The sequence below is a fragment of the Brassica napus genome, chromosome A3 (genome assembly GCF_020379485.1).
Source record: "Brassica napus cultivar Da-Ae chromosome A3, Da-Ae, whole genome shotgun sequence".
Classification (NCBI taxonomy): domain Eukaryota; kingdom Viridiplantae; phylum Streptophyta; class Magnoliopsida; order Brassicales; family Brassicaceae; genus Brassica; species Brassica napus.
In genome coordinates, this window is record NC_063436.1 from 16,256,928 (window position 1) to 16,279,013 (window position 22,086).

Consider the following 22,086-nt stretch of genomic DNA (forward strand, 5'->3'; position numbering starts at 1 on the left):
AAGAAATGTTTAGCATGATCATATTTACTTTTGGTGAAAAAGCAAAAGCACGGTATCTACTAGTTGAACACCAAGCAAATGCACTACTATTTTTTATTTATTTTTATATTTTAAAATCATGACATAAATTGACAATATTTTGTTACTTTTTAAAAAGGATACTAAATATGAAATAATTAATTCTTATTGGTCGATGAATATACGGGTTTGATTAGTCAGAGACTGAAAAAGAATGTTTTGATTTTTTTAGTGATTGTTGACCAGTCATATTGGGAATGTACTTGACCAGATCAACCCATGCTAACAACCTTGAGTATATATATGTATGGATGCACCTAATGAATCCAAAATCAGCTCTCAGTCAGCACATAAGTATATAAGGATATAAATTATCAACGCAACAACAATAAAATGGAGAAAATTTCAGCATTTTTTTTCATCTTCTTCCTTGTCTCGTTGTGTAAGTTGCATATGTTTTAGCTATTGATGCTTGATATATATGTTCTATCGTCTTTGTTTATACTGTTTGACACTGTGAACAGGCATGGTAACAGTAACGGTTGGAGATATATGTCATACGGACCAAGATTGTATAGACATTGGCATTCCAAGATGTAAGCGCACAGGGAGGATGCCAATCTGCTACAATGGCTATTGTAGCTGTTTCGCTAAAAGGCCACCTCCTGCAGCTCCCACCACTCCTTCTTGGACGACCACCAACTCTTGAGCTTCATCATAATATTGATGCAATAACATTTATGTTACCTTTTATTTTAATTACAGTGCATAAAACCCAATTTATTAGCACTCACTCAATCATTATCTTATCTTCATGCATCTTTCATATGCAATGTATCTCTACAATTAATCAACTGATGGAGTCTTAGCTAGTTAGCTTTGACTCTTCGTTTAAACAAGTGAGATGAGGACTTCAACTCAACATAACGATAGTCAATTGACTATGATATGTAGTTGTGGACCTGTGGTAGTGTTATATATGTCACCCTTTCAATTGAAATTCACATATTTTTTATCGTTGATAAAAAGTAATTTAATTTATATGTTTGTTTAAGAGTTAAAATTCATTTCAAATGTCATTTTACATTGTTAATGTAGATTTTTGACAAACTTTTCAGTTGATCCATACACATTTAGCTTGTTAATCAGTAATATTAAGTATTCAATATACTAGTTAGAAATAAAATAGAAAATTTAAATGTTTTATTATACTTTTGTGAAAATCTTAAACGACATTTACAAAAGTATAAGCTTCCTTGAAAATGGCATAGAGAAACGAAACTCAATTAAAATAATAATGCATCTGCACATTAATTTATCCGACTGATGATTTATATACAAACCTAAATTCACAAAACTACACATTTATATTGGACATAGTTTTACTTCTATCAACATCAAACCTTGTTACACATTTAAATATTTGCATTAGACTCACCAACGGCGCATTAGACGGGGACAATCTCTCTTCTGGTCTAATTTAATTAATAAACCGGTTCGATCCGGTTTTTGAAATTCGAAAACCTTATGGTTTAACACTTAACACTAAACAGTTTAGTGCGGAAGAGACTGGAGGGAAAATTTCGAACACCATTAGGTTTTTGTTACGCCGGAGAAGATAATCGGCGCCGGAGAATGGAGAGAATACACGTCTCAGTCAGATCTCGTCCGCTCTCGACGGAGGACGCGAAGACGAGCCCATGGAAGATCTCGTCGGACTCGATTTTCATGCCCAATCACTCTACTCTCTCATTCGAATTTGGTACTTTTCTTTCCTCGTTCCCCTCTCCATCTGCTCTGGGAATTTTCATGCTCAATCTCTCTCTCTTGCAACAACAGATCGGATTTTCAGAGAAGATTGCAAAACTGTGCAAGTCTATGAAGCTCGGACGAAGGACATCGTCGCTGCCGCCGTTCGTGGATTCAACGGTAATACTCAGCAAAGTACTCGAATCGGTTTAGCTGGTCTACTTAGCTTTTCGATTTGGTTTACTTCGATTTTGATAATCTCAGTAGTCTTTGGCTCTTTGATTCCATACTGATGAAAATGAAGCTCTCAAGTTTGCAATTGTGCTGAGTTTCTGTTTCGTTTTGGCTTAATCAGCAAGTACTCGAATCGGTTTAGCTGATTTAGTCAGCTTTTCTATTTGGTTTACTTCGATTTTGATAATCCTCAGTAGTCTTTGGCTCTCTTGATTGCAATTGTGCTGAGTTTTTTGGCTAATTGTTTCGTTTTGGAAGGAACTGTGTTTGCTTATGGGCAAACTAACAGTGGCAAGACGCATACGATGCGAGGCTCACCGACTGAGCCAGGAGTGATCCCTCTTGCTGTACATGATATGTTTGAGACTATATATCAGGTTTTCATCTCCAAAAATTCTTCTGTGTTTATGTTTGTAAAGTGATTTTCCTTAGATTTAGCGTTATTTGTGGAAACCTTTTGATTAGAGGAACACCGTTCTTTGGTTCACCATTAGGATACAAGCAGGGAGTTTCTGTTGCGTATGTCTTACCTTGAGATTTATAACGAAGATATAAACGATCTCTTGGCTCCTGAACACCGGAAACTACAGATTCATGAGAATCTAGAGGTACAACATATATGCCTTCTTAGAATCCTCTTTCTTCTAGCGAGTCTGATGCGTTTTTTCAATCTTAAATGTTGTAGAAAGGAATCTTTGTGGCTGGACTACGAGAAGAAATTGTTGCTTCCCCTCAACAAGTTCTTGAAATGATGGAGTTTGGAGAATGTACTTTCTCTTCTCTTCTCTTCACGTAATTTGTTCTCTATTTTGTTATTTCCGAGCAGAGCTTTTGTGTGTGTTTATAACCTGTGCGCATGTGTTTCTTCTGTCTCAGTCTTGGTTTTTGATAACACTGATTTAGTGAATGGTTATTCATTTCTCTCTGGGATAAATTTCAGCTCATCGGCATATTGGGGAGACAAATATGAATGTTCACAGTAGCAGATCTCACACTATTTTCCGCATGGTAAATATATATATACTCAACCTTAGTGCTCAGTTATGTGTAAGTTGAATTTTAAACGTGCAAGCTGTTTCATCAAACAGATTATAGAAAGTAGACAGAAGACGCAAGATGAAGGCGTTGGAAATGCCTGTGACGCAGTCCGTGTCTCGGTTCTGGTACTATCTTTTGGAATCAATGTTTTCGTTCTCCTGATATACAACATGCTAGTTTCATCTTTCTTTTTACTTGTAGAATTTGGTGGATCTAGCTGGTTCGGAACGGGCTTCCAAAACCGGTGCAGAGGGTGTTAGGCTGAAGGAAGGTTCACATATAAACAAGAGCTTGATGACACTCGGGACTGTAATTAAAAAACTGAGTGAAGGAGTTGAAAATCAGGGGTAAGTTTTTGGTCTAGTTTTGTAGCATATGGTACATACCAGTTGTGTATATAGTCTTATTGACATCTTCTTTAATTGAATCAGTGGTCATGTTCCATACCGAGACAGCAAGCTTACAAGGATCTTGCAACCCGCTTTAGGTGGAAATGCAAATACAGCTATCATATGCAATATAACACTTGCACCAGTACGTATTAATCACCAATATTATGGCATGAGGATGAGCAAGGCAGATGAAATAGCAGTCTTCATTTTTTTCTTTGTTTGCTTTAGTACAACTAACAATGTTACATTCGTTTTGATGTCAGGACCATGCAGATGAAACCAAGAGCAGTCTTCAGTTTGCTAGCCGAGCACTACGTGTCACTAATTGTGCACATGTCAACGAGGTAGGATCCAGTTATCTTGGGCTTATTTCTCTCTATCTTTGTAACATACTTCCTGATTAAGTTTGGTATATAAGATGTGCATGTTTTAAAACTAATAACCTATCCATTCTTTGTGTTTATGATACAGATATTGACTGATGCTGCTTTGTTAAAGCGCCAAAAGAAGGAAATTGAGGAGCTCAGATCCAAACTAAAGGTTGCTAAACTGTTTTCATTTTATTCTCAAAGGTAGCTTTTATGTTTTTGTTTTGGGTGAAATATCAGCTTTTCTATTGCAGACTTCTCACTCTGATCATTCGGACGAAGAGATTCTTAACTTGCGCAACACCTTGTTGAAGGTCTGGCATTTTTGCTCTTGATTCTTCAGTTGATTACTTTTTAATATGTTTTTGATACAATCCGTTTTCGCAGTCTGAGTTAGAAAGAGAGCGGATTGCACTCGAATTAGAAGAGGAGAAAAAGGCACAAGCTCAGAGGGAAAAAGTTTTGCAAGAGCAAGCAAAGAAAATTGAGAACTTGAGTTCAATGGTTCTCCTCTCGAATAGAGATGAGAAACGTGAGCAGGATCACTTTAAGAAGGTTTTTTCTTTTTCTTCCATTCTTTGTTTAGTGATACCTTTCGAGTTTAAGCAGCATTTGCTAGGCGTTATACATTTATTCCAAAACGCAGGGAAAGAGGAGAGATACATGGTGTACTGGTCTCCTTTCACGGGATTCAACATCAGAGGTAAAATTGTGTAAATGGTCAACAAAAACAGGAGAAAGTTTTGACTATTTCAGCCATAAAAGTACTTTGCCTTTTGCATATCAGGTTCAGTCTCATGTCTTGTCAAGGGGATCCTCTCTTAAATCTGAAAGATCCGAGCGTGAGACAGGCCCACTACTTCCATTTGCGGAACTGGTAGAAAACGAACTCTTATACAGCATCAGCGAGCAAGATGAACATAATATCGATGAAACCCTTGAAGATTCTGCACTTCCGGATCCGTGTGCTTTAGTGCATGTGACTAGCAGAAAGAAACCATCATCAATCAGGCAGAAAAGTCCTGTAGTGGTTAGGAAGAAAAGTCCCGTAGTCGTCAGTCTTTCTTTTTGAATATATCTTTTGCTTATCTTGTTGTGAAAGTGACATTTTGTTACTGTTTCATAGGTTGAAAGCGAGTCAGAGAGGATTCAAAGGGAATATGAGGATCTCTTCTTGCAATATGAAACTGAGGTAATACTTTGTCCTTCTCAACATTAGTTCAGTAGCTTGTGTTTTCTGTTTCTTATTTCTCTGCACCTTCCAATAGAGAATCACCCACGAAATACAAATTGAGTGCCTTAAAGCAAAGTTGGGCGAAAAAGATTTATCTGGTGAAGCAACATGCAAGCATTTAGATTGCCAAGTTGTTGGTAATGTACATCAAGAGGAAAGTGGTGTCCATCTTAGGGATCCAGAAGATATTCTTCTCATTAAGCAACTCCAAGAGAAGGTGCATTTATTCTTTTCTTTACCTACAACTGAAACATCTAGTTAAGTAGCTTTGCTTTCTTCTATTTCGGCTTTATTCTTACCCTTGATACATTTTGTCCAAAAGATAAACATGCTGGAAACTGAGAAGTCTTCAAGCAAGCAAAATCTTGATGATCTTGTCACGAAAGCTACTGAGCAGAATATCTGTGCCAAGGAAAAAAATGATGAGGTACTCGTGGTTCTTTAACTGATTGTGCTCTGCTGTTCTATCCAGCCACCTAAATGCAGTCAGATTTCTAGTCTTGTTCTGGTACTAACTGTTTGAAAACCTCTTATGTTGTATGAAATTCTATAGATTCAAGAAGAGATTCATGCTGCTAGAGAAGAGGCCCAGATTGCTCGCGAACAACTTGTGTCCAAGGAGTCTGAAGTCACTCATGTGCTTAATGTTGGTTTCCACTTTAAATTCATCCCAATAATCTGACAATTCCAAGGCAGATTATCACTGTTGTCAACCATTTCCGCATTGCAGATTATCATTGTTGTCAACCATTTGGCATTGCCTAATTGATTTTTTACTTTCTACTGTGAAGGAGAATTTTAACTCTCTGGTCAACGTCACAACAGAAGTTGAAGTCTTAGCATCTGAGTTTCAAAACTTTAAAGCATCGTTGGAAACCATATCGTTAGTTATGGATGAGGGTCTCCAAGATTTTGCTTCCTTCTCTCCTTTGATACATGTAAGTACTCTGCTTTGCTTAGTAGATTAGGAGCTGTGTTTAGGCAGCAAACCTCAATCATGGTTGGTAATAGAGATAGACGATCATGTTTTCTAAGTTAGAATTTCTCACTGCAGGATTTCACATTGTTTATGCGCCAAAGTTTTGATGAGCATGCTTCAATTATCAGCGGATATCAAAATGTCCAATCTTTTCTTAAACAAAAGGTTCTTGACATTGAGAATGAGAAGGTCCAAACTCTTGTTCTCTTCCCACCCTACTACACTTGATCGTAGATCTTTCTGTATTGTTAGCTAAAATCGTGATATTCTTTCCAGGTTCTTTTGCAAGAGCAGTGTGCTGGTCTTCAGAGCCAAATAGAAGGACTAAACCAAGAAGCCCAAAAGCATGGAACTTCCTTAATGGTATTTTTGTTTCCTTCAACCGAAATGTATTTAGAGTTCTTCTTTTCTTCCTTCAACTTTCAAGTGCTGAAAGTAATTTGGTGTTCTTAACCATTTGTCAGATGCTCTCAGACCAGAATGAGTCGGAGAGGTCAGATCTCCTCTCTCACATAGAATGTCTTGAGAAGGATATAGCGAGCCTATCTACCTCTTCTTTGGCCAAAGAGAAGGAAACTCTAAGAAAAGATTTTGATAAGATGAAAGCAAAGCTAAAAGACACTGAATCCAAGCTTAAGAATGTCATGCAGGATAAGACCAAACTAGAGGTTTGCAGTGGATTCCAATTCTAACTATACCTTTTTTTGTATTTTTTCGATTAGATAACACATCTAAGTCGTACTAATAATTTTGATGTTCTGATAAAGGCGGAGAAGGCATCTGCTGAGAGAGAGTTAAAACGTTTGCATAGCCAAACGGCCCTCCTCGAGAAAGATATTAGCAAACAGGAGTCCTTTGCCGGTAAAAGACAAGATGAGAGAAATGCAAAACAGTCCTTGCAGGTATTATCTAATGATTTGTCTTGCTGCATGTTTTTTATTTTTACAGTTGTCATATCGTGTAACATCTCCACAATATATATATTCAATGTTGGAAATGTAAATGTCAAAATCTCAGATGTGGGAGATATCATGATCGTATTGCAGCAAATCACTTTATATTGGCTGAGTTTGGCTTTTGTTCAAACACTGCGTGAGCATGTCTGATAAAAAAACTGTTAATACTATATCTATCTTATGGTATCTTTTCTCAATAGCTAACCGATATCAGTCTGTTTGGTGGATATACCTTTGTTTAAGTAAAATTCTCATCCTAATGTCTACTTTGCATTTATCAGGAAGAATTTCACAACCTTGAAGCGCTTGCTTTTGAGATGGAAACAACAATTGCTTCATTGGAGGAGGAACTCGCTGCTGAACGTGGAGAGAAAGAGGAGTTGCTATGTAGAAGCGAGGGTTTAGATCAAGAAGTTACATCTCTGACAGAGAAGCTGGAGCTCTCAAATACCCAATTAGAACAGCTGCAAATAGATATCACGGAGCTTGTAAGTCTTTTCTTGCAATTGATGATTGATCCAATAGTTTTGAGTTTGAATGTATTCTAAGACAGTGCGTACGCTTTATGTTTTGTTTTAGAAGGCTAGACTCGAAAGCTCATCTTCTGATCAGCAACAACTGGAAACCAAGGTTAAACAGTTGCTTGAAGAGAAGGAAGAGCTAGCGATGGTAAGATGATTGCAAATACAGATTTTTAACTTGGTTCTTTGTTTTGAGTAAATCCACTTAACTCGTTATGATGTTCAGCATCTGGCGACCTCACTTTTAGAGATGGAGGAAGAGAAAGCAATATGGAGCTCGAAAGAAAAAGCTTTGACAGAGGCCATGGAAGAAAAGATGAATCTATATAATATAAAAATAGAGTCACTATCTAAAGAAGTGTCAGAGGTATGTTCGAATCGAAAAAGCCCTTTTCTCTACTTTTATCATGCACTTTAAAGTTGTCAATCGCTTTGAACTTTTAGGCAAAGAGGGAGCTTGAATCTTGCCGACTTGAATGTATCACCCTTGCTGATAAGCTAAGATGTTCTGAAGAAAATGCTAAGCAGGAAAACGAAAGCAGGTTTGTAGTTTTCATTTCTCTTTCTTTGAGAAAATTAAAATTGCTCTCTAAAAATTAACTCTTTTATGTTCCCCTGTAGCATGGAGAAGTCTTTGGAGATTGATAGACTTGGGAATGAACTTCAGTCAGCTCATGCCGTGAGTAAACAATCTCAAGAGGTAAGAATCATTTCACTAGTTTATTCAAAAGGTTTTCTCTCTGAACATCTGATGCAGAAGTTCTATTACATTGAAATTTGTAACGATGCTAATGATGTTATATCTTTCTGACTATGCTATTCATGTCTATGGTATGTTGGTTAAAGACCAGAAGCCATCACTTGCACGATTAGTAATTTTGTATGTGCGCCTTCAGGTACTCAAGTCTGACATTGACACGCTAAATTCCGAACTTCAACGTGCGTGCGAGATGTCAGATACACTTCAGAGTGAGCTTGATTATGTCACAAGTGAGCGCCAGAGTTTGCTATCTCGCATAGAGGAGATTAAGAAGGAAGTAGTTTCATCAAATCGTTTGCAGGTTGGGTTAAGAGCAGACGGATATAATTCTGTTATACATGTCGTACTAACCATTCATTCTTACATATCTCTGCTGTATCTGATCACAGGATGCAGATGCAGACAACAAGGAGAAGGCGAAGCTAAAAATGAGACTCATGGGGACCCAAGCGCGCTTAGATGCAAAATCTATAAGGCACGAGCAGGCTGTGAAAGAATCGGAAGTTATGAACAGGAAGTTCCAAGAAGCATCCGCAAAGCTAAAGGAGAAGTTAGCATCAAAAGCACTCGAAGTCATCGACCTTAAGAAGCAGCTCTCTGCTTCTTCAAGATAACAATGTCATGAAAGTTAACCAACACTACTCTTAACTAGTAGTTATTAATGCACGGCTAGTAAATGTCTCTAATCTTTTGAAGTGGTTCTGTTGATGTACATTCTGTTTGATCTTTGCACTAAACGCATGGTTAATTTTCAAGTTTGATTATATTAAATATGTTTCTTATACATATTGTTTCCTAAAATATCTCTCCAACATTCCACAAATGATTGATATACGTTGCAAACTTGCAATAAGGAGAGCCACACAAAGAGTTACATACTATCTGTTACACTTAAAAAAAAAATTAAATTTAAATTTCCTCTCATGTTTCATCTAATCTTAAACGTTACATGAGCTGAACTGTTCACATAACTGAAACCTTCAACTCAATGGCTAAGTAGAAAGCTAAGTTACAGATCTGCCGGATTCTGCAGCACATAGAACAGAATGTTTTGCAAGAACAGTGCCTAAGACATCATCTAACAACAACTAGGCTTTAACATGCTTTCTCTGCTCTTTCTAGTTAACGTAGCTAACTACTCAATGCTCCTCCCTGTCTCTGACACATCTAGAAGAGCTGCTTCCTCAGGATATTGATGACAGTATCAAGAACCTCCTTATTCTCCAGCAGATACTTCTCAGCTGCGTCTTTGCCATCAACAACCTCGCCTTCAATCAAATGGCTATTACCTTCTCTTGCAATAACCCCATGCTCACAAGCCAATTCTAACACCTCACGCTCCACGTAGAAGCCACGACCAAAGTGAATCCCCAATTCAGATTTCTTCTTCCCTGGCGTCAGTTTGTTTTTCACCACTTCCACGCACACATTCAGACCACTTACCTAAGGACATGGTTAACACTTAACATTAAAAGAACTGACTAAACCAAGCTAACACATAAAACAATGTGCTTATACATACCTCACTATCAGTCTTAATCAGCCCTGTTCTTATCATTTTGAGTCGTATAGCTGCCTGAAACCGCAATGCGTTTCCCCCACAAGTCACTTCTTCAGAATGTGGGAAACGCATGTTAGCTTTGGCATGTGATCTGACCTGTATCAGACCAAAAAAAAACAATAAGCAGAGAGATCTTTATCTTTTTGTAGGATCCAACTAAAGAAGCAAAAAGAGGACCAATCACAAATTCACAATCAAGACGGTAATTAGGCGCTTTATAAGAGATTACTCATTAGGCGGCAGGCGCCTAGACCGATTTTTAGAACACTATTCACAATACTTCTCTTACCTGATTAAGAAAAACAATGAGCGTCCGAGAATTAGCAACCGAGTAGTGTATTTTCCTAAGCGCCTGCGTCATTATCACTGATTGTCTATCTCTGTAACTTTCTCCTAGAGGAGCACCAACTTCACATTGAGGGACAAGAGCAGCAACCTGTGTAAATCCCCACTTCTATTAGTAACATGAACAACGTTTATGATGAAAAGAATGAGAAGAAACTCACACTATCAACCACAATAACATCTACCGATCCACACTTGGTCAACACATCGACAATACTCAGCATGTTTTCAGCGGAATCAGGTCTCGATATCAGAAGCTCCTCCGTGTTCACACCTATCGACTCAGCTAGCGTAGGATCCATGGCGTTCTCCACGTCAAGGTAAGCGCAATAGCCTCCGAGCTTCTGAGCTTCCTTGATGATGTGAAGAGCTAGAGTTGTCTTTCCAGAAGCTTCTTTGCCGTAAACCTCAACCATTCTTCCCTTTGGCAAGCCTCCAACGCCTAGAGCTAGATCAAGGTTGAGTGAGCCGGTGGATATAACAGAGACTCTCCTTGTTCTGGAGAAGCGCTGCAGCCAGAGCTTAGAGTCTTGATCGAAGACGCCTGACACTGAGAGCTGTGATAATGCTGAACGGAGATTAGTGTCTTTCTCCGTTATGTTGGTATCATCTTCTGGATATTCGTCAAGCTCAAAGTCTGAAGCTTCAGCTAAAACAAATGGAAGCACTATAGTCAAGAGACTAAACCAGAAGAACCATTCATTCATTGAAAGGGAAATTACCTAAAGACGAAAGATAATGACTTCCATAGCTAGAGCAAGCGAGAACACCTCTTCGCACATTATGCTAAGAGACAAAACAAAGAGCAAGATATGAGTAAAACAAAAAGAGATGCTATTAACTTTAGTTCATAAGCTGCTTCAGCAAATCTTCACCAATGCATAAAGTCTATTTTTACTAAGGAAAGATCAAGTCTTTGTTATAGTATGTAGAAGCTCTTTAAATTGTCAAACTTTGGGGACATTAGGACAGAAACTACAGAGCTTAGCCGTTGTTAAGAACAGTTAGAGAGGAAGGGAGATAAGAAGAAAGATTAAGCAGAACCTGAGATAAGTAGGAGAAGAAGCGGAATCTGTGAATCGAACTGGTTAATGAGAGACGACCCATGTCCCTGTTTTTTCTTCCGGCGGCGTGCGTTCCAACAGACGCAGCTACACCTCCTTGTCGGAGCGATTTCTAACTCGGCTGGTGACGAAGTTTCAATTTTTATTTATTTTTTTTACTTTAAATAAACTGTTTCAATCAGCTTATAACACCTGTCAATCAATTTAGCGAATTTTAAAATTATAATAATTAAAAAAAAAACAATTACATGCGGAAACAATTAGTGTAGTATTGGTTTGATTAATAATTAATTAACTGTTGGCAAAAAAAAAATTAACTGTTTTACACAACTCTATAACAGTTGAGTATATGAATTTCATAATAGAATCGCCGTGCAAATACTTCAAATCAAACTTCATAGGATATATAAATTTGTCGATTTGTTCTCATAAATTTGTAATAAAATTAATCAGTGTAAAAACTTATTTATTTTAAAATATTTTCTTAAGATTTATGCAGCACATAACATAACCAACAATTTCGTACATAATCTGGTTAGGAGAGACTCCAACCAAAAGTTAAAGAGGAGGGTATGCATATGATATGATGCGCCAACACTATATAATTCAATGGACTTACTCAGATAACCCGGAGTACCAGTTACTCGCTTTAATGCATTACGTTCACTTTCGTATTCCAACCTTACATCAGGCAGGGTATGATAGCCTCTATTATAATGGCTAACATTAATATGAAATGAAGTTGAGTTTTCCGTCACGACAGCATTTCTAAACCCCGGAACAACCACACCTCCTTTGCAATTATCATTAGTTTCTGACGGCAAGTCCCACTAAGGTCACGTCCTTCAAGAAGCAGTACGTGTCGCCAGTGAGAGAAATAAAGGCGCCGTGTTGTGTTTCTTTAGCGTTAGCACCCAAAGTGCTCACCAGGGTGGGCTTTTTCTAACCGAGGAATAATCACAGTACCGCCTATGCAGTTACGATCAGTTTGTCGTGGCGAGTCCATAAAGGTCACGTTGTTCAAGCAGTACGTGTCGGCGTCGCCCTCACCGAAAGAAATAAAGCCGTGTTGTGTGCCTTCATACCCCAAAGTGCTCAGTAGTGATTCCCTTAATTTGGACCCATATATAGGCTAATCTCCATGACTGTTCAAGATGGTGATCCATCACGTAGTTGGCGATTGTGACATTAGCCGAGTAACTACCGTCAGTTTCATTCATCATGTCCCACCTTATATCCACATTGGCGTCTTGATAAAAGACTGGATCTAAATTTTTAGAATCATAAATATTTTTATGTTAATATTAATTGATTTTTTTTTGACAATTTGTAAACCATGCGATCTAATATATTTTAAGTAGCAGTTTTTATTTTTAATATAAAATTTTGATATCTATAAATTTAACGTATAATATAACTCTGATTTCTGTTATATATTTTTCGAAAATAACAAAAAGTCTTGGAGATAAGATTAACGTAATATTTCATAGTTTCTTACACTAACATAGCATATAGTCAGTTAGTCACAGTCGTGCTATGATTCATATAAAGAAATCGAATGAGACTGCAACAAATTTGGGCTAAAGAGAATAAACATCATGTTCCCCAAGTAGGTACTTTTAGTTGTTCTTATGATTATGCCTCTGCTTTGTCTCATCATAAAGAAGAACATTTGCCTTATGAGTTGAGGATTATAATCACCATATCAGCTCAAAACTTCTGGAATGCTTGGATATGAAGTTTCTACGCGGTCCTCAGGTGTTTCTTATGGCTGAATATAATTTTAGGTGACCATCACTTGGTAATTGTAGTTTTTTTTGCGGAGCACAAGAGTGTATGAATAGAGATGAAAAGTTCTTTTTGAATCAATTAAATAGATTCTTCTGATACAGTTGAATCTTCAATAGCTTTGAGAATAAAACCGAGAAGACTTTACCTACAAGAAATGTTTTGTTGACATGAGTTTACAGAAGTTTTAGACAATTGATCTCACATACCTGAAAGGACTCTGCTTGATTGAATTGAGCTAAATGTCAAGCTAGGTACCAACTACCAAAACATGAACACCACTTTAGGAGCAGACAAAACTCTGAACTGATTCAAGTTTTAACAACATAGTTTGGTCCCCTCGATTGTTGCATTTGGAGGAATCTCTTGCACTCCTTTCTTCCCATGAGCAAGCTCAGGAGGAACAATCACCAATCTCTGTATATCAAAACACTCTCAACTTGTCTATCAAAACATACTTTTGAGTTTATGTAAAGTCTTTCATTTTCACCAACACGCATCCCCTCAACGCCGAGGTCAAGTCCTTTCAGAACATTCCCTTTCTCTGACTGTCCGACAAGGTAAAGTTTAGATTGCCTTGTTTCTGCAAATTTGATTAAAAATAATGCTATTGCTTGGTTCCATGTCTTATTATTGGTTAAATTAAAAACGTATAGTTGCTAGTTATTAGTGGTGTAAAGAGAGAAACAGAGTGTGTACTTGGTGGAAGAGTAGTGAAGGAAGAGAGAGGGTGAAGAAGTTTCATTGTTAAGATCATTGTTTGTGCGTCACGTAAACAGATTGATTCTTGTGTCTAAGTCAAAGAAACTTTCTCATTCTTGTCTTTCTTCTTGAGTTTGAGTTCAAAATTGTGTGGGGGAGAGACAGAGGAACAGAGAAAGAGATAAAACTGGTATTCTCATCCACAAATTTTAGATTCTCTCACCGTTACACCCCACACTTGACGTCGTTAGACCCTTAACCAAACAAAAGAGGCGTCAATGGTGTGTAATTAATTACTAATTAAAGAGGAATAAACCTAAAGCATAACCGAAAGTGATTATTGGAGAACCACCCTATTTTCCACTATGCTAATGTAATATATGTTCCACCACATCCTTGTCATTGTACCATACATTGCGAAAATAAGCACAAACAGGAATTTCAATTATCACAAGGAAACAAAAGTACCAAACATGACTTCGTATGAGTTTTCATTACAACTTTGTAGTACTAGTACTGTATGATTTCACCTATATCACATGTGATGCCCCTGTAGAAACTCGTCTTAATATAGAATGTGCCAAATATTAACTTGTTTTCTTGTTAAAAATAATGATCGTTCTCTTCTCTATCACAAAAAACAATACCGACATGTCACAACATCAGTTTTGTTTGAAAAGATTCTCTAGAAAATCTTCGATTAATAAGTATTTTTAGGGATGGACGTTCGGGGTACGCGTTCGGTTCGAGTCTATTCGGATTTTGGGGTTTTCGGAGTTAAATTTTTCAGCCCATTCGGATATTTATAAATTTCGGTTCGGATTTTTGCGGGTTCGGTTCAGTCTCAGATAACTCGTTTAAATTATTTTATTTTAAAAAAATCATAAATATTTTAAATTTCTCAAAATCAAAAAAATAATAATATATATATAACATATAGATTTGAGCAATATATTCCAAATACCTAAATTGAATATAAAAGTTAGTTTGACTTGAATATTTGGATGAAGAATCAATATATATTTTAAGTATTTTTGATGTTTGGGCATTGTTTAACTATTTTAAATATTTACTTTTGACTATTTATATATATTTTCAAATGTTTTTGACAATTTAAAATATATCTTCTACATTTTGGATATTTTTTTGGATATTAACTCTAAAATTAGCTAATATATATTCAACTATATAAATCTGATTTGGATATATTTGAATACCCAAAATATTTCGGTTTAGATCGGGTTCGGATCCCATTATCTAGATACAAGGAAAAAGTTAACGAAACCACTATAGAGAACATGATTCTGAATTTTTACAAGAGAAGATCACATTACATGAGTAATCTACTTACTATCTAGGAGATGGCTGGATCCAGATGTACATTGATATATATATATATATTATATACTGAGTTACTAACAAAAATAATATATATACTCTAATAACTACATCTTTTAAACATAGTCAATTTTGGTAAATGTGAAAAGTCTTTAAACTTGTCTTAAACCCCTCCTAACAAAAGTTTCAGCTAATTTCACAACAAGTTATCAAGGTTGCATGGATGAAAAAGAGAGCAAAATGAGAAAATATGTAGTAGTTTTAAGATTTTGTAACACCACATATCTTATATATAATACTAAAATATCTTAAAACATTTAGTTTTCTCACTAAACATATACATACAAATTTAATATAACCACACATAATACGTGTTATTTCATAAAACATATTCTAAAAAAAACAAAAAAACTATAATATTGTATGGCCAAAAAAAGAGAAAAAAGCAGCACTATACATTAATTAATAATAATATAAACAAAGACTGATGACAAAAATTAAAATAAAATAAACAAAGACTATTATTTTCCTCCTTATAATTTATAAATAACTTTTGCTGTAAGTCTTTTAAAACCAAACCAGTCTCAGATACTTTTTGTTGCCGCCGTCGCCACCTACCACTCTCACTAACAGAGCCGCCATGGATTCCGTCAAGCTTCCAACAGCTCCGTCATCTCTCCGCACCCAAATGTCACCCCATCACTTCCACCACCTTCCTCTACCTCATCGTAGCTTCCCGTTAAAACCGGTCATCGGAATCACTCGATCTCGTAGCCACCACGTGTCACCGGTGGCTGTTCTTTTCCGCGAAGAAACGTCTTTAGCTCCGCTGGATCTTCCTCTGCCACGTCTCAAGGTCTCTCCGAACTCGCTGCAGTACCCGTCCGGTTACCTCGGCGCGGTTCCGGAGCGTGCGAGCGACTACGATAACGGAAGCATCGTGGAGGCTATGGAGTATCTGACGAATATACTGTCCACGAAGGTTTACGACATCGCCGTTGAGTCGCCACTTCACTTGGCTAAGAAGCTGTCGGAGAGGCTAGGTGTTCGTATGCTTCTGAAAAGAGAAGACTTGCAACCTGTAAGCATCACTATTACATCGAAAGGTTACACCGTTGGTTGATTTAAGTGTGTGTGTGTTTGTGATGCATTGGTTATGCATTGATATTGGCATTTCTAATAACCAATGTTCAAGAAATCGTTAGCAGATGGTCAGGCGTCTTATAGAGGATTATTGTTTAGGTGGGCGCCTAGACCAGTTTTATAGTAGATTTTTTTTTTTTTGGTAAAATGTTATAGTAGATTATTATTCAGGTGGTCGATTTTTTTAACGCGTAGACCGATTTTTAAAAAAAAATGGTTCAGGAAAATTCATTTCGTTTAGACCCAATATGCCAATTAGGTGGATGCCTAAACCGACTTTTAGAACAGTGCTAATCCTACTATATAAAAGCTACTAATTTTGAAGCTTCTTAGGAGTGCTACATAGGACAAAAATTCTCCACCAATCAAACTGCCACGTCATCGCGAATGTTTAGATGATGGGTCTCGAACCATCCAAACCCATCAAAATAGTCAGCCCATTGTATAACTTATCGCTTCCTTTTCTTTAGTCTACTCACCTCAGACGTCTCCAGCGACTCCAAAACTGTTCGTCTACCAAACTTCACCGGTGTAACTCCTACGACTACAACAATGACACTTCAATACTCCATTATAACTCATCAACTGAATACTCTTTGTACCTCTCCACATTCCTCCTTTCAATCTTTTGCCCAGTTCCTTAAATTTGATTCGTCACAAAAAGTCAGTGCATCAGATAGTTTTTGAAATTCAAATAATACTAGGTGTTTTCCTACACCATGTGCAGCATAAATTTTTTAAAAAGTTTAATTATATTTAAAATGAAATTTATTAATATTATATATTTTATTATTTTGACTAATATTTAATATAAAGTTGATTATTTTTGCGACTATAATGTTTGCTATTGTGATTAACACCTTTTTACAGTACTCTGTTTGTATCTTTTTTTATTAGTCTTAGTCATGTTCATGTTCCTTTTTTCTTTTTCTTTTTGGTAAAATGATTAAAAAAAAGACTGAAGCTAAAATTAATCTTTTTGTTCTTGATCATTCACGTTATCTTCAAAGTCAATAACATGGCCAACGTAAATGATCGACGCTGAGATTTCAGCTTTTCTGATTCTTACTATTCTAATGTTTCAATATAATTTAAACATTCTCTTTGTTTTATAATATAATGGTTTAAAAGTATTTTTTGTTTCACTATATAAATTTTTTTTATATTTTTTTGGTAGGGAAATTGTTTTTATAGTTCAATGTAACTTTATATTTATTGAATATTGTGTGGCCAATTAAATTATGTAAATTACTGTGTAATTGATTAAATTTATATATTAAATGACAGTTTTCTAAAGTAATAACTTTTAAATATTACAGATTTTAATTAAAATTGATTACATTTTGAAACAGATAGAGTAATCTATAAACTAACTCTATATAGATATGAGGACAAAATTGTAAAGAGGTCTCATCTTAAATTTCTCTCATATTATGCATTCCTAATTGGAAGGAGATAATCAACATCTAATTTTATGTTACTCTCAGTATATTAGAAATGGTCGAACCGTAAACCAATTAAGGATGATGTAAGGAAGACATAAAGATGTATTTCCAGTTATCACAAATATAGAATCAATTGACAACAACTTAATTATGTCCAGCGTAGGACAATATATAAGAGTTTTCATACCTTCTAATATTATAGTATCTCACTATATGAGTGGTTAAATCAGTTTTCTCTAGCACAAATACTCACTCTATTCTTAGAGTTTAAGCTTTTCTATCTGATGATATTAGTAATTTGATCCAAAAAAAGAAGAAACGGTCGAACTGTACTTTATAATTGGAGAAAGAAAACAAACAAAAATCAACCGAAGACTTATGGTATATGAAACAAAAATTGAAAATATCAATTCTCTGTAATTAAAGAATAATGCGATAAAATTGTAAAAATACAAAAAAGATTTAGTAAAATAAAATCATAATATAATTTCCATAATTGATAGTGCTCAGCTACACTAAAAAGTCAAAATTTACAACATACACATTTTTATGTATATTTTAAACCTATTATCAAATTAAAATGATTCTAAAAAAAAGTGCCAGCACGAAGAGTTAAAAAATATACTATAAAATATAATACATAACGTTAAAAATACATTATCACTGATCACTAAAAAATCATGTTAGTAGTAATAAAAATGAAATGACAACACATTTATTAAAACCATAGAACCACACGCAATAAGGTGTTATTAAATATACAAATTACAAATTAAATATGCTCAACGCAAACACACATAAAAATGAGACATCATATTTGGATATATTTAAATAAATAATTTTAAATATATTATATTTTTGATAATTTTAAAATTACTTAAAAAGAAACTAAATTATTAAAAAAATAATATACAAATAAACTAAAGCAATATTTTGTAACATCAAAATAATAAATGAATAAAAAATATAGTATGTTAATAAAATAGATATTAGATTTTAAAGACTTCTAATTCATGTAATATTACAAAATTCAAAATTTGTTTATTACAATTAATATTTTACATTAGATATATTAAAATAATATTCTAGATCGATATTCAATTGTCAGTTTTCAACTATTACACATAAAAAAAATATTATTAAGTACGCTTTTTTTTTGAAAAAGAAGTTTTATATTTTAAGTAGGTTATTAGAGTACTTTTTCTTTTCGTAAATTTATTCGAGATGAGATTTCGATATTTTAAACTAAGATAATTTGTGTTCTATACATAATTATATATTTTTTACATAACTATAAAATTTCAGACTTGATTCTTCATATTTTATTAGTTAATTGTGTTACATATAATAGAAATATTTACTTCAAACTAAAAATATAAAAAAAAATTAAATTTAAAAATTAGTTATATATAATTTAATATAGAAAAATTCACATATAAATAAAAACGGTAAATGTAACAAATTTAACTATATTATCCGCGCGTAGCGCGGAGAAAGGATCTAGTAACATTTAAAGTTTATACATTTGGTTGATTTTTGCTGAATCATGTATGAAACTGAGGCTAGAGTGTGTGTGTGTGTGATGATGGTTCAGGTGAAGTCGTTTAAGCTTCGTGGAGCTTACAACATGATGGTAAAGCTGACATCAGAGCAATTAGCAAAAGGGGTGATCTGCTCCTCAGCTGGAAACCATGCTCAAGGAGTGGCTATGTCTGCTGCTAATCTCGGTTGCACCGCCGTGATTGTTATGCCTCGTACAACCCCTGAAATCAAGGTATTTGCTTTAGTCTTGATGATGTTTTTTGCTTCCTTCTGAAGTTAGTATCTGATTTGGTCTTTTGAATAAATAAAAAACAGTGGCAATCTGTGGAGGACTTGGGTGCTAAAGTTGTTCTTGTTGGAGATTCGTATGATGAAGCACAAGCATTTGCTAAGCAACGGGCTGAAGAAGAAGGTTTGAGTTTTATACCTCCTTTTGATCACCCTGATGTTATTGCCGGACAAGGGACTGTCGGGATGGAGATCACACGGCAAGCTCAAGGTCCATTACATGCTATCTTTGTCCCCATTGGTGGTGGTGGTTTGATAGCTGGTATTGCTTCTTATGTGAAGAGAGTTTGTCCTGAGGTATGTGCACTCTCTACTCTCTAGTCTCTAGTACATAGGCATAGGCTTCCAAAATCATAAAAATTGTTTTTTTTTGTAATATTTCTTTAAAAAATGTCTATAGCCGCCAAAATCTCAGATCCGGTCATGCTAGTTGCTTTGGTATTGTCACCTACCTTATTGTGGCTTTTTGGAGTTATGAAGGTGAAGATCATTGGTGTAGAGCCAGCGGATGCAAATACAATGGCGTTGTCCTTGCATCACGGCGAGAGAGTGATACTAGACCAGGTTGGTGGTTTTGCAGATGGTGTAGCAGTTAAAGAAGTTGGCAAAGAGACTTTTCGTATATGCCAAAATCTTGTGGATGGTGTTGTTCTTGTCACTCGTGATGCTATTTGTGCATCAATAAAGGTAACTTATACACTTTATTTGTTATGGCTGCACAGCGCATTGTTCTGGATAATCATAGACTTTTTTCAGTACAGGATATGTTTGAGGAGCAAAGGAACATATTAGAACCAGCAGGTGCTCTTGCGCTCGCTGGAGCTGAAGCATATTGTAAATACTATGGCCTAAAGGACGTGAATGTTGTAGCCATAACCAGTGGTGCAAACATGAACTTTGATAAGCTACGGATTGTGACGGAACTAGCCAATGTCGGTAGGCAACAGGAGGCTGTTCTTGCTACTCTCTTGCCGGAAAAGCCTGGAAGTTTTAAGCAGTTCTGTGAATTGGTGAGTGTTTGGTGTTACAGCATGTATAGCAGTTAATCAGGATACAGAGCGCATGTAATTCAATACATTTGAATGATGCAGATTGGACCAATGAATATAACCGAGTTCAAGTATAGATGTGGCTCGGAAAAGGAATCTGTTGTACTTTACAGGTAAGTCTGTTCCTGAAAAAGTTGTTGACATGTTGTTAGACCTGGGAGTTCAGTTTTTGTTTCCGGTTCGGTTTTTTGGTTTTTGTTTTTCTCGGTTCAGATATAACAAATCTTTGGTTATTTATGAATTTTTGTTTTGAGTTTGGTTTGGATAACAATATTAAAAACCGGCTAATATCTAATAAATATATGGGTCCAATTTAGTTTTGGGTTTTTGGATAATTTTAGTAAAAAATAGATTTTTATGGATTTTCGGATAAAATATAGGATAATTCAAAAAAAGAAAAATTTCGGCTAAAGATATTTTGTTAATCCGGTTTTTATGGATATTTCGCTTTAAAATTAGTAATTTTTGGTAATTTTAAAACTAAATATAATTAACTATAAAAACTGTATTTTAGATATTTGGTTATCCAGTTGGTTCTTTGTTCCTTTTCGGTTTCTCGGTTTTAGAGAAGTAGAAACCGTTTGGATATTTGTAAATGTTGGTTTCGGGTTTCTCTTTTCCGGTTCCGATTTTGTTTTCGGTTCTTGGTTTATATCCCCAGGCCTAGTTGTTGTTAGTCCTTTAATCCGCACAGTTTGTGTATTGATGCTTAGTGTTGGAGTGCACACAGCCGGAGAGCTCAAAGCACTAGAGAAGAGAATGGAATCTTCTCAACTCAGAACTAGGAACCTCACCACCAGTGACTTAGTTAAAGATCACCTGCGTTACTTGGTGCGTCCCTTCTGTCCACAACTCCCATTGATTTGATACAAGTTTGTTATGTGAATCACACTTTGTATATTTTCAGATGGGCGGAAGATCAAGTGTTGAAGAAGAGGTTCTATGCCAATTCACCTTCCCTGAGAGACCCGGTGCTCTGATGAACTTCTTGGACTCTTTCAGTCCACGTTGGAACATTAGCCTTTTCCATTACCGTGCAGAGGTTTATATCTGAACTCACCATTTGTTGTAACTTTTGAGGCTTCTTCTTACTATACAATGTTTCCTTCTTTCAAAACAGGGTGGAGCAGGCGCGAACGTGCTGGTGGGGATCCAAGTCTCGGAGCAAGAAATGGAGGAATTTCGAAACCGAGCTCAAGTTCTTGGATACGAGTACGTCTTGGTGAGTGAAGACGCCATCTTCAACCTTCTAATGCAGTGAGTTTGAAGCTGTTATGGAGAGACCAAAACCGAGTAAGTAGAATAAGATATCAGAGTCTTCCTTGTGTTCACCACGGTTGTTCTTGAGCTCCTGTTAGAAACAAATCTGGGACTAGCTCAATGTGTAACCTTATTTCCCACGAGCTCTCAGCGCTATGTTAGTATGTTGTCGACTTTTGGATACCTTTCATCAAATAATTTGAAGCTAACCTTGGAATAAAACTTGCCATTTTGTATGTATAAAAAGTATGCTTTCTAATGTATAAAATATCTATGAAAGAATATTTAAGGCCGTGAGTAATATATAATTCA

General features: G+C 35.7%; 5 protein-coding genes across 8 annotated transcripts; 3 read left to right on the forward strand and 2 right to left on the reverse strand.

Moving 5' to 3' along the window:
* Positions 1–411: 411 nt before the first annotated feature.
* LOC111214630 (defensin-like protein 311) lies at positions 412–917 on the forward strand. The gene is made up of 2 exons (XM_022717623.2): positions 412–460; positions 543–917. The coding sequence occupies exons 1-2, from the start codon at positions 412–414 to the stop codon at positions 725–727; spliced, it is 234 nt and encodes a 77-aa protein (XP_022573344.1). The 3' UTR covers positions 728–917.
* Positions 918–1,529: 612 nt separating this feature from the next.
* LOC106439171 (kinesin-like protein KIN-7O) lies at positions 1,530–9,035 on the forward strand. Of its 4 annotated transcripts, none has more exons than XM_022716299.2 (31): positions 1,530–1,780; positions 1,858–1,947; positions 2,260–2,378; positions 2,496–2,609; positions 2,687–2,768; positions 2,942–3,009; positions 3,090–3,164; positions 3,241–3,386; positions 3,471–3,573; positions 3,695–3,775; positions 3,903–3,971; positions 4,054–4,113; positions 4,187–4,354; positions 4,446–4,502; positions 4,587–4,853; positions 4,926–4,991; positions 5,068–5,250; positions 5,356–5,460; positions 5,587–5,679; positions 5,825–5,971; positions 6,088–6,201; positions 6,289–6,375; positions 6,477–6,680; positions 6,780–6,914; positions 7,250–7,456; positions 7,548–7,637; positions 7,716–7,856; positions 7,934–8,031; positions 8,111–8,189; positions 8,386–8,550; positions 8,639–9,035. In XM_022716299.2, the coding sequence occupies exons 1-31, from the start codon at positions 1,654–1,656 to the stop codon at positions 8,861–8,863; spliced, it is 3,765 nt and encodes a 1,254-aa protein (XP_022572020.2). In that variant the 5' UTR covers positions 1,530–1,653; the 3' UTR covers positions 8,864–9,035. The 4 variants fall into 4 exon arrangements, with proteins under 4 accessions (XP_022572020.2, XP_048632291.1, XP_048632292.1 ...); XM_048776334.1 differs by having other exon boundaries at positions 7,551–7,637; XM_048776335.1 differs by having other exon boundaries at positions 4,587–4,847.
* Positions 9,036–9,063: 28 nt separating this feature from the next.
* LOC106439172 (DNA repair protein recA homolog 2, mitochondrial-like) lies at positions 9,064–11,388 on the reverse strand. The gene is made up of 6 exons (XM_013880562.3): positions 11,200–11,388; positions 10,878–10,941; positions 10,317–10,804; positions 10,100–10,246; positions 9,772–9,906; positions 9,064–9,692 (listed from the first exon to the last, which is right to left on the reverse strand). Exons 1-6 carry the CDS (start codon positions 11,260–11,262, stop codon positions 9,417–9,419), a joined length of 1,173 nt encoding a protein of 390 aa, XP_013736016.2. The 5' UTR covers positions 11,263–11,388; the 3' UTR covers positions 9,064–9,416.
* A 231-nt stretch (positions 11,389–11,619) lies between these two features.
* Positions 11,620–15,085, reverse strand: LOC125607170. The gene is made up of 3 exons (XM_048777005.1): positions 13,707–15,085; positions 12,305–13,590; positions 11,620–12,049 (listed from the first exon to the last, which is right to left on the reverse strand). Exons 2-3 carry the CDS (start codon positions 12,440–12,442, stop codon positions 11,711–11,713), a joined length of 477 nt encoding a protein of 158 aa, XP_048632962.1. The 5' UTR covers positions 12,443–13,590; positions 13,707–15,085; the 3' UTR covers positions 11,620–11,710.
* Positions 15,086–15,305: 220 nt separating this feature from the next.
* On the forward strand, positions 15,306–22,033 carry LOC106439173 (threonine dehydratase biosynthetic, chloroplastic). Its single transcript, XM_013880563.3, has 9 exons — positions 15,306–16,128; positions 19,230–19,409; positions 19,493–19,762; positions 19,946–20,152; positions 20,227–20,475; positions 20,557–20,627; positions 21,228–21,345; positions 21,422–21,556; positions 21,635–22,033. The coding sequence occupies exons 1-9, from the start codon at positions 15,688–15,690 to the stop codon at positions 21,773–21,775; spliced, it is 1,812 nt and encodes a 603-aa protein (XP_013736017.2). The 5' UTR covers positions 15,306–15,687; the 3' UTR covers positions 21,776–22,033.
* Positions 22,034–22,086: the final 53 nt, after the last annotated feature.

Excerpts from the sequence above, each read along its gene's own strand:
- LOC106439171 (XM_022716299.2), top strand. The coding sequence starts at position 1,654 with ATGGAGAGAATACACGTCTCAGTCAGATCTCGTCCGCTCTCGACGGAG. Across the intron at positions 2,379-2,495 it reads TGTTTGAGACTATATATCAG|GATACAAGCAGGGAGTTTCT; the intron begins GTTTTCATCTCC and ends GTTCACCATTAG. Across the intron at positions 6,681-6,779 it reads AGGATAAGACCAAACTAGAG|GCGGAGAAGGCATCTGCTGA; the intron begins GTTTGCAGTGGA and ends GTTCTGATAAAG.
- LOC111214630 (XM_022717623.2), top strand. The coding sequence starts at position 412 with ATGGAGAAAATTTCAGCATTTTTTTTCATCTTCTTCCTTGTCTCGTTG. Across the intron at positions 461-542 it reads CTTCTTCCTTGTCTCGTTGT|GCATGGTAACAGTAACGGTT; the intron begins GTAAGTTGCATA and ends CACTGTGAACAG.
- LOC106439172 (XM_013880562.3), bottom strand. The coding sequence starts at position 11,262 with ATGGGTCGTCTCTCATTAACCAGTTCGATTCACAGATTCCGCTTCTTC. Across the intron at positions 10,942-11,199 it reads TCTTCTCCTACTTATCTCAG|CATAATGTGCGAAGAGGTGT; the intron begins GTTCTGCTTAAT and ends TTTGTCTCTTAG. Across the intron at positions 10,805-10,877 it reads TCATTATCTTTCGTCTTTAG|CTGAAGCTTCAGACTTTGAG; the intron begins GTAATTTCCCTT and ends CATTTGTTTTAG.
- LOC106439173 (XM_013880563.3), top strand. The coding sequence starts at position 15,688 with ATGGATTCCGTCAAGCTTCCAACAGCTCCGTCATCTCTCCGCACCCAA. Across the intron at positions 20,476-20,556 it reads TTAAGCAGTTCTGTGAATTG|ATTGGACCAATGAATATAAC; the intron begins GTGAGTGTTTGG and ends TGAATGATGCAG. Across the intron at positions 20,628-21,227 it reads GAATCTGTTGTACTTTACAG|TGTTGGAGTGCACACAGCCG; the intron begins GTAAGTCTGTTC and ends ATTGATGCTTAG.
- LOC125607170 (XM_048777005.1), bottom strand. The coding sequence starts at position 12,442 with ATGATGAATGAAACTGACGGTAGTTACTCGGCTAATGTCACAATCGCC. Across the intron at positions 12,050-12,304 it reads TCACTACTGAGCACTTTGGG|TGGGACTTGCCGTCAGAAAC; the intron begins GTATGAAGGCAC and ends ACGTGACCTTAG.